The following is an 11,003-nucleotide window of genomic DNA, read 5'->3' as shown; positions in this document are numbered from 1 at the left end:
AGTCTGTAGTCAGCAGTTCACTCAAGATTGCAAGATCTTTGAAAGTCATGAGTTGAAGACTTAATCTTAGCCATGTGTTATTTTGTTGAGTATTTAAGACATTAGGACTAGCCACTAGGGTTTTTTTTTTTTTAGAAGTTTCTTTTTTTTCTTTTTTTTTATCATTTTGTATTAGTTTTTCTTTTTTTGAGGGGTTGGGGGTACATATGTAAATTCTAAACATGTTAGCTGGCCACGTCCTAGACGCCTAGCTTTCGTGTATAAAGGTTCTGGCATCCAGACGTTTTAACTGCCACATAATAATAGTGTCCTTTGCAATTTTGCGGAGCGCGCTCCTACGTCTATGGGGATCTAGAACCCCAAGGAGGAACTTAGACATTAAAGACAGGGATCTGGAAGTAGAGAAGGGTCGAGCAAGACTTTCTTAAACTCATCAGTTATAGATTATTTTTATAGTAAATTTTTCTTATTCTTTTGCGTTGAACATTTGAAGACTTTGCATTTCCTTTGTCAAGAGACTTAAAATTACTGTTATCATTGTTATCACTATAATCATTTTTATTATCATCATTATTATCATCTTTATTATTATCGAAAAGTTCGAGAAGTAAACGAAGACGAGGTGTGTTTTTCTTAGCTTCTGATGGACATTTTAATGCGTTTTTCGATTTCTAGGGTTTTCATAATAATAATGATAATAATAATAATAATAATAATAATAATAATAATAATATTTGATATTCATATGATGCAAATTAACATACAGGAGGATATGTTCAAATGCACACCTTGAGATACACTGAATTAGGAAAAAAAAATCTAATAATCTATTGAAGCGGAGAAAGCAAAAATTGACAATTGTTCACCAAAGCAGAGGTCATAATATCCAGCACTTTCACCAACACAGATGAGAATGATTGTCCTAGTATGTATCTATATGTCACAGAAACCAAGCAATGAGTTGAGATCTGTATATACACGCGCGGATATTTCTCACGGCCGCTCGGAGATGAATAGTGCATGCTAATCACTTCCGAACTAGCCAATCAGCGCGCGCGAAAAGTACTATTTGGTATATATATATATATAGATATATACCGTATTTATTCGCCTATAAGCCGATCTCGGCTATAAGCCGAGACCCTAAACTTCTTCATGTCAGCAGCTGTTGCATTGAAATAAAAACTAAACACAAAACATTCGGCTATAAGCCGAGACCTAATAATTGCAAAGTACTCCACGCGTGTCGTTAACTGAGATGAATTAACAGAAACCGAAAACAAAAGGAGCTTCCCTCTCGGGAAACATGTAACCTAAAAGTAGGTTATTTACTCAGTTGTTATTAACAACAAACATATGAAACATATGTGTGAACTGCGGTTATGAGACGTATATGAGAACGATCCTTCGCAGTAAAGCACTATTTGAGCAATAGTGAAAATCAGACCTGAAAAAAATTTCAGGCCTGTACGGGACTCGAACCACTGACCTCTGCGATACTAGTGCAGCGCTCTACCATTTGAGCTAACAAGCCAACTGGGAGCAGGCCATCAAATTAATTCGATATAAACCCGTAGATGATAAATCAAACAACAACAAACATATGAAACATATGTGTGAACTGCGGTTATGAGACGTATATGAGAACGATCCTTCGCAGTAAAGCACTATTTGAGCAATAGTGAAAATCAGACCTGACCTCATAACCGCAGTTCACACATATGTTTCATATGTTTGTTGTTGTTTGATTTATCATCTACGGGTTTATATCGAATTAATTTGATGGCCTGCTCCCAGTTGGCTTGTTAGCTCAATTGGTAGAGCGCTGCACTAGTATCGCAGAGGTCAGTGGTTCGAGTCCCGTACAGGCCTGAAATTTTTTTCAGGTCTGATTTTCACTATTGCTCAAATAGTGCTTTACTGCGAAGGATCGTTCTCATATACGTCTCATAACCGCAGTTCACACATATGTTTCATATGTTTGTTGTTGTTTGATTTATCATCTACGGGTTTATATCGAATTAATTTGATGGCCTGCTCCCAGTTGGCTTGTTAGCTCAATTGGTAGAGCGCTGCACTAGTATCGCAGAGGTCAGTGGTTCGAGTCCCGTACAGGCCTGAAATTTTTTTTCAGGTCTGATTTTCACTATTGCTCAAATAGTGCTTTACTGCGAAGGATCGTTCTCATATACGTCAGTTGTTATTGGTCGTTTAATTGAAAGTAACAACAAATCACAGATGAGTTGAATTTAATGTGTAAATAAATAGAATCATGCGTGACATAACAAAACATTCACCTGAGTTCAGAATCCTGTCTCAAACAATCGCTCTCTTTCAAAGTTATCGTAATCGATCATTATGCCGAAAGTTCGTCGTTCTTCATACAACTTAGCGTTCAAACTAAAAGTCGTTGCTGAAGCAGAGGCCGTCGAGAACAACTCCGACATCGCTAGAGATTACGGAATCAGTGAATCGATGGTGCGTCGCTGGCGAAAAGATCCAGCGAACCTGTTTTATGGTGAGCTTAAAATGTCAGCAAAGCGAAAGACGATGGGCTGCTTTTCGCCAAAGTATCCTGAATTGGATCAAACACTACTGGACTGGTTTTCAGAGCAGGGGAGTCAAGGTAAGTCTTTCGCTTCTTTAAAACAATGAAAAGCTTCGATCAACTGATATCTGTCAGATGGTGTTGCAATGTTTACACAAACCGTGGGAATGACCGCTTCTGATTGGCCAGTTTTTCATGTCGTGAAAACCAGTCAAACAATTGATCTCTGTTATCTTTTACAGGAATTGCTGTAAGCGGATTAATTCTACGGCTAAAAGCGAAGGAGTTGAGCAGTGATCCAGACTTCAGAGCCTCACTGGGTTGCTACCAGAGATGGAAAAAGAGCCATTCCATCAGCCTTCGCACTAGGACAACCCTGGCCCAGCGACTCCCACAAGATCTGGAAGAAAAGATCATCCAGTTCCGTCGGTTCGTGATCGCACTTCGGCAGCGGTATGGCCATTCGCTCTCCAGGCTGTTCAAATATATGGATGAAACTCCTATGCGATTCGAGCTTCCGTCGAGCAGAACCAACAATGATTTACGTGTACCTACCTTTCGTGATCTCGGAAATTTGTGTTTGTTGATAATCGCTCGGCTTACAGTCGAATAAACATTGAATTTCGAATCTTGTTAAGCACCAGTAAATATTTTTTGGCGAAAATACTCGGCTATAAGCCGAACCCCCTTCCTTGGCGAGAATTTACCTGTTCTCAGTTTAATTTGTTGGAAAAATCGCTCGGCTTATAGGCGAATAAATACGGTATATATATATATATATATATATATATATATATATATATATATATAACTGCAGACAGTACTGTTTCGGCCTTCTGGGCCTCATCAGTGCAGTTTTTTTTTTTTGTTTTTCAGGCGCCCCCGGCCACGGACCCATTAGTGCAATGGTCAGTGCTGCAACGGCCGGACGACATATATACTTAACGGAACCGGAGTGCAATGGTTCCGCCGAGTAACGCCTGAAGGAGGGTACACCAGTACGCCAAAATCGCCCAGGAATCGAACCTGGCCCCCCGGAAGCGCTCCCCGCCTAACGGGGCACCTGAACAGTCGAGGTGTGCAAGGACTGCTGTTGGGTAACGAGTCCCATAATGCAGAGAACTACATGCTATGAGACCCTAACCCGCGTCAGGTAAGTATCAGTGCCTCATCAGTGCAGTGCTAATGCTAGGATGGGGGAGAACCGAGAGGGTCACCCCAAACGACCCAACCTTTGTGGTATCGTCTAAGCCATGCCAGAGTGCTCAAACTAGAGTAAACCAGCGAGCATGCGCAATTGCAACGGCAATGACTCATCCTAGATAGAGTGCTCAATTTGGACATGAAAGCAAAGCTTTGTATGCCAAAGAGCTATATAACTCTATATATATATATATAGCTCTTTGGCATACAAAGCTTTGCTTTCATGTCCAAATTGAGCACTCTAGCTAGGATGAGTCATTGCTCTGCAATTGCGCATGCTCGCTAGTGTACTCTAGTTTGAGCACTCTGGCATGGCTTAGACGATACCACAAAGGTTGGATCGTTTGGGGTGACCATATTGGTTCTCCTCCATCCAAGCATTAGCACTGCACTGATACTTACCTGACGCGGGTTAGGGTCTCATAGCATGTAGTTCTCTGCATTATGGGACTCGTTACCCAACAGCAGTCCTTGCACACCCCGACTGTTCAGGTGCCCCGTTAGGCGGGGAGCGCTTCCGGGGGGCCAGGTTCGATTCCTGGGCGATTTTGGCGTACTGGTGTACCCTCCTTCAGTTACTCGGCGGAACCATTGCACTCCGGTTCCGTTAAGTATATGTCGTCCGGCCGTTGCAGCACTGACCATTGCACTAAAGGGTCCGTGGCCGGGGGCGCCTGAAAAACAAAAAACAAAAAAACTGCACTGATGAGGCCCAGAAGGCCGAAACAGTACTGTCTGCAGTTATATATATATATATATATATATAGAGAGAGAGAGAGAGAGAGAGAGAGAGAGAGAGAGAGAGGAGAAGTAGTGTGGCACACGAGGACGGACAACTTCGAGCGAAGGAAGACATATACTCAATAAAAAGTCTAAAAAGTTTAATAATAGACGTTTCCGTCCGAGACCTTTATCAGTTGTAATACAATGACTTAAAAATTCCTTAAATAGATTTATATAGGGCGTGATGACACATATAAACAAACACAGTAATTACTACGTGAAAACTTATCACTATAAAAAGAAATAAAAAAAAAAAAAAGATTGTAGAATCCACTGAAAATGTAAAGGAACCAGCGTAGACTTGAAAGGCGAGAATTGTACTAAAATTCCTATTTAACACTGAGACAGGGACCTTTGATGCCCGCCCAATTTGAAAAAATTCTCCGCATTAATTATAGTTTATTCTTTTTTTGGAGTGAAATTCCTGGCGCTTATTCAAGCCGAAGGGTGCCAGAGAGAACAGCTGTGCGCTCCAATATGCTTCTTTGGTAATTAGAAGTTTCTCGATGTTACCTGAATAGTTTACTGTTGCCTGCACTTGATCAATGCATTGGAATGAGAAGTCGCTTAAATCATGTGGTGTTTTGTTAAAATGTACCGCTACTTCACAGGTCTTTTTCTTAGTGACCATAGCAGACATGTGGCTGCGAAATCTAACCCTAAAGTCATTTGTTGTGGAACCAATGTATTGTAGGCGGCATTTCTTGCACGAAGCCAAATAAATTATGTTCTTAGAATCACAGGAAAGTTTCGATCGTATCTTGTAACTTTTGCCTGTTTGAAAACTTAGAAAGGAATTAGATTCAACCAAGAAGTTGCGACAAAGATCGCATCTTGTTCTATTACATTTAAAACATCCCTTGACCTCGGCAACCCCTTCGCTTTCAGTGTTAGGGCCATAACGGGATGGCGCCAATATTCAGGGTTACCCTTCCAAATTAGTGGAGGACCAGTTTCGTAAGGCCTCTACCATACCTAGAAGTGATCTACTTAGGACTCAGGCCAGATCTAAGAGGAAATTATTCCCATTTGTGACCACATTTAATCCAAATTTACCTCATGTAAGTCGCATCATTAAAAAACATCTGGGTATTTTGGAATCCAATCTCAAGTTAAAAGAGCTTTTTCCTTCAAACTCCATCATAGTATCCTTCCGCAGATCTAAAAACCTTAAAGAACTGTTGGCGCCATCCCATTATGGCCCTAACACTGAAAGCGAAGGGTTGCCGAGGTCAAGGGATGTTTTAAATGTAATAGAACAAGATGCGATCTTTGTCGCAACTTCTTGGTTGAATCTAATTCCTTTCTAAGTTTTCAAACAGGCAAAAGTTACAAGATACGATCGAAACTTTCCTGTGATTCTAAGAACATAATTTATTTGGCTTCGTGCAAGAAATGCTGCCTACAATACATTGGTTCCACAACAAATGACTTTAGGGTTAGATTTCGCAGCCACATGTCTGCTATGGTCACTAAGAAAAAGACCTGTGAAGTAGCGGTACATTTTAACAAAACACCACATGATTTAAGCGATTTCTCATTCCAATGCATTGATCAAGTGCAGACAACAGTAAACTATTCAGGTAACATCGAGAAACTTCTAATTACCAAAGAAGCATATTGGAGCGCACAGCTGTTCTCTCTGGCACCCTTCGGCTTGAATAAGCGCCAGGAATTTCACTCCAAAAAAAGAATAAACTATAATTAATGCGGAGAATTTTTTCAAATTGGGCGGGCATCAAAGGTCCCAGTCTCAGCGTTAATTGGGAATTTTAGTACAATTCTCGCCTTTCAAGTCAACGCTGGTTCCTTTACATTTTCAGTGGATTCGACAATTTTTTTTTTTCTTTTTATAGTGATAAGTTTTCGCGTAGTAATTACTGTGTTTGTTTATATATGTCATCACGCCTTATATAAATCTATTTAAGGAATTTTTAAGTCATTGTATTACAACTGATGAAGGTCTCGGGCCGAAACGTATTTTATTAAACTTTTTAGACTTTTTATTGAGTATATGTCTTCCTTCGCTCGAAGATGTCCGTCCTCATGTGCCACACTACTTCTCCTACCATTTATCGAGGTTTGGACTGTGAATCCTTTTGGATCCTTCTGGCGCGGCGTCATTGTTGGCTCGAGGCCTTTTAACGTATTATATATATATGTATATATATATATATCCCTATTATGGCTTCCAAAAGAAAAACACGCAAAAAAAACAAAATTAATGACCTTTCTTGGCTTTTTTCTTGAACATGTTCTCGTCGGCTGTAGCTGGGACAGTTTCTCTGAAGTCGATGACTGTTGCTTTCTTTAATGTTTGATTGTACACCAACATCACTCCCCCACCTCTTATCCCTGATGAGTGCATGCTGACCACACCCAAACAGAACATGGCGGCGATGGCAGCATCCACTGCGGAACCGTTAGCTTTGAGGATCTCGTTTCCGATTTTGGAACAATTTGGTGTATCCGTGGCAACGGCCCATTTGCCGTAGATGCCAAATGAATTATCACCAGAAGATTTATCACCAGATGATATATCACCAGATGATATATCACCAGTTGATTTATCGGGGGGAGAATCTCTTGTTTTGATATAAGAAAGAAAGACAACACCCGGCCCCAAAAGTGAAGTCACCCCCATAACCACAACTATTCTGATCTTCCTAAAAAGAGAACGGTCAGATTAAATTATTGGCTTGATTTTAGGTAGTATAAAAACTGAATGGTGGCGTTTGCCTCGAAAAGGGAAGAGTTCGAAAGACATAAAGATTACAGTGTGTCACAAGAAATCGTATCGTATATCAGTCATTAAATTACGTCTTGATTAGTTGTGGCGCACGAGTGGTGCAACGGCCCATTTACTGTAGTTGCCCAATGATTTATCACCAGAGGATATATCACCAGATGATGTATCACAAGATGATATATCACCAGATGATTTATCAGAGGGGGAATCTCTTGTTTTGATATAAGAAAGAAAGACAACGCGCGGCCCCAAAAGTGAAGTCACCCCCATAACCACAACTATTCTGATCTTCCTAAAAAAAGGAGTCATATTAAATTATTGCCTCGTTTGTAGGTCGTATAAAAACTGTATGTTGGCTTTTGCCTCAAAAAGGGAAGAGTTCGAAGGACATAAAGATTACACGGCAATGTGTCACAAGAAATCGTATCGTATATCAGTCGTAAAAATACGTCTTGATCAGTTGTGGCGCACGAGCGGCGGTTAGCACATGACATTCGTTTATCACAGACTTCCTTTTGATAATGAAGAAACGAGCCAAGTGTTTATTGGGTCGAAACGAAGCAATTCTTTCCGCGTGAGTTACTTTGCTTTGAAATAAAAATTTGAATATGCTGCGTCAAATTTTCTGTTTCTGGGTCAAAGTACGCAGAGATTAGTACTTATCCTGGATTAGATTTAAAAGCATTTATTGAAAATCCAGGGACTTCTCACAGTAATATTTTCCGACATGTGTGCCGGAAACGAACGTCACTATACATTTTTTTTCTTTCTGAAAAGAGATAATGCTACTCAGCTAAATGATAGATTAAAGATATCTTTATCAAGTGATATAAATGCAAAGTTTAGTTGTTGTTTAAAAAAGTATTCTGGTTGATTTTAATTGCGAGTTGTCGCGATATATAAAAAGTCCAGTCGAATGATCTCCACCAACCCGATATGAAGGATTACGACAAGTATGTCGTCAGTGTAGTTTTCTGGGAAAACCACGTGCTATTACGCCATTTAGCAGAAAATCGATCGAGCTGGAAAACGTCATGGACTGCTTCTGAAGCAGATACTTAAATTTCGTGACACATTCAGTTTGTAGAATATGACATTTTTATCTTCTGTCGATTTTGTGTCATCACTGGCTACATATTTGAGGTCAAACGATTTGAAAATTTGACAGAATCTGAATCGATATGAGTAATGCTTTCGACAAAATTTCCAAACTTTGGGTCTGGTTGTGTAAGTTCATCACAACAGAAACTGCACATTGCATATACGGAGTACTGAGAAGAAAACTGATTACGCTTACCAGTTGTCGCTTATCGTAGCTTCCATTTTGGGATGAAAATGCGTCTCGGACGTTGCAAGAAGGTGTAAAACTCGAGATCGATTCTTACGATTTCTTAGAAACTTTAGCTAGACAACCCGTGCCCCCGCCCCTAGGGTTGTCTACTCAATCGTCTCTTGTTCTCAATTTTCCACGATTGAGTAATGATCAAATTAAAATGTGTTATAATATGTTAGGAGATGCGAGCTCAGTTTAATGAGCTCTCTGACATGCAAGTGTTCTCTGATAGAAATATTTCGATTAAAGGTCTAGATTCTTCATTCTACACGAAACGAAAGATGTTTGAAAGTCTAAATTGGCGGGCAGCATGGAACAACCGAGTCATTGACGCGCTTGGGATGTTTTCTAAGCGCTCAAGAGGTCAGAGTCGCACTCGTTTTTCGCCTCGTGCGACTCTTACGACTTATACTTTTCTTTCGTGCTTAGCAACCTCCCGTATGCATCCATAACTCGGTGGTTACACGCTGCATGCTTATCATTTCTTAACCCTTTCACTCCCAAGATCTCATCAGAAATTCTCCCTACTGACTGGCATAAAATTCTTATGATGTTACTGTGGAGAATTTGGTATTGGATCAACTAATAATCCCCTGATTGATATTTTCCTTTGTTCTTATTTCTTGTTTGCTTGATATTGTATTAATATTGTAAGGAGAAATTCTGTCTTGGTCACTCTTGGCAGTAGGAAGGTTACATCTTTCGTTGCAACCAGCCATGATGGTTCCGCTAAATGATACTTCTAGACGGCAAGTTAACGTAGGTTAACGCAAGATTACCGCAAGTTAACGCAACATTAACGCAAGTTAACGCAACATTAACGCAAGTTAACGCAAGATTAACGCAAGTTAACGCAAGATTAACGCAAGTTAACGCAAGATTAACGCAAGTTAACGCAAGATTAACGCAAGTTAACGCAAGATTAACGCAAGTTAACGCAAGAGTCAAGTCTGTGATCGAGTCGCAAAAGTGTAACTATCTGAAACGCGAGCTGATGCAGAGAAACGAAACAAACAAAGTTTGCTGAAAACAGGATGGCATTTTTTATACAACTTACCTTTATTCACTGTATATAATTAAAATAGCAATGACTGGAAATAAGTTATAGACTTTTTCAAACATAGTGAACTATATTAATCAAATAGTTCAGTTATCTAGGGGATTACATCATTTGCATTTCTCTCGAACATTGCCTTTTTTCCATAAGAACGACTGTGTTATGAAAACAGTTGAGAATATGGCGTTACCGAAGCAAGTTAAGGTTAGTCAACAAAACTGACTGAAATATTTAATCAAATAGTTCAGTTATTTGGTGGATTGCATCATTTGCATTTCTCTCGAGCACTGTGTTTTTTTCAATAAGAACGACTGTTCTAAATCACCTGTACCACAGCGAACGATTCGCTACCTGTGTCATTGTGACCTCGTCCTTTTATGCCTTCTAATATATAGATTTAGCCAAACCTAAAAGCGGAGCTCCCAATAAGTGAAAATTTTGCGATAAAATTTCTTTACATATATTAAAAATTTTTAGCCAATAAGTCATTTAGTATAGATTAAATTTAGTAAAAAATTAAATGAAATTTTATATAGCCGTAATTTAGTCGTAAATTAACGGCGGAATGTTTGGTTTGTAATAATTATGCAAACCAAAAATTTCGCCGTTACTCACGTTACTCGCGAGATTATTGCAAAGACATAATTTATTTCGCCGTTAATTCACGGCTAAATCGAGTGTCATATGTATTTCAAACCAAAAATTTCGCCGTTAACTCATAATGGTAATTGAACTGAGTGGAGTGCAATTTAGGCTGAAATCATACGCGTGATTTCAAAATCGAACGAGCGCGCAGCGCGAGTTCGATTTGAAATCACAAGTATGATTTCAGACCAAAATTGCACGACACGAGGTTCAATTACCACTTTATTACATCCATTTTGAAATCGCCCAAATACAGAACTTGGTCAATTCAAATATTTTATTCATGCAGTACTGAGCGGGTTTTTAAATAAAAAGAGGAACCGGAAACGCATTCACATCTTATTTTGTATGCAAAACAGGAAGACTTTGACGTCATGTGTCAAAAACTCAGTCAACCGTATCAAAAGAAAGACAAGTGTCATTCCATCCTCGGAGACCCAGGGGCTGTGGGTCCATTTCAAGTTAGGGCATAAAGAGCCCCTGGGGACATTGTCTTACAAGACTAGTTCCAAACGGTCGCAGTCGTTCTGGCATCTGATTGGTGCCAGAAAATCTTTGTGTTTTTCTGCCCAATCAGAGTGAAGTGTGCTTTAGAGTCCTTTCGTGTGTTTTAACACGGACATACACTAGTAGCTCAGTTGCTCGCTATGTTTGTTTGGACTGTGCGACGGAGATTTGCTTGAGG

At 39.7% G+C, this 11,003-nt stretch overlaps 1 protein-coding gene and 1 pseudogene across 4 annotated transcripts in view; one reads left to right on the top strand and one right to left on the bottom strand.

Annotated features, from left to right (window-relative positions):
• Nucleotides 1-99, top strand: part of LOC148717506 (uncharacterized) — a 2,552-nt pseudogene extending 2,453 nt beyond the window's left edge.
• The window catches only part of LOC148717505 (glutathione hydrolase 1 proenzyme-like), a 22,149-nt gene extending 13,438 nt beyond the window's left edge, over nt 1-8,711 (bottom strand). For 2 of the 4 annotated variants that reach the window (XR_015994869.1, XR_015994870.1), the window contains exons 1-2: nt 8,581-8,710; nt 6,764-7,200 (exon numbers count right to left, since the gene is read on the bottom strand). Coding sequence is in view for 2 of the 4 variants with exons in the window: in XM_088743786.1 (XP_088599912.1) it covers nt 6,764-7,200; nt 8,581-8,606 (463 nt within the window). In the remaining 2 variants the exon portion in view is untranslated. Of the gene's footprint in view, nt 1-6,763; nt 7,201-8,580 lie in introns of all 4 variants that reach the window. The other 2 variants (XM_088743786.1, XM_088743785.1) reach the window with 2 other exon arrangements.
• Nucleotides 8,712-11,003: the final 2,292 nt, after the last annotated feature.

This window comes from Stylophora pistillata, chromosome 13 (genome assembly GCF_964205215.1).
Source record: "Stylophora pistillata chromosome 13, jaStyPist1.2, whole genome shotgun sequence".
Classification (NCBI taxonomy): Eukaryota; Metazoa; Cnidaria; class Anthozoa; order Scleractinia; family Pocilloporidae; genus Stylophora; species Stylophora pistillata.
This window is presented reverse-complemented; position numbering and strand designations above follow the sequence as displayed.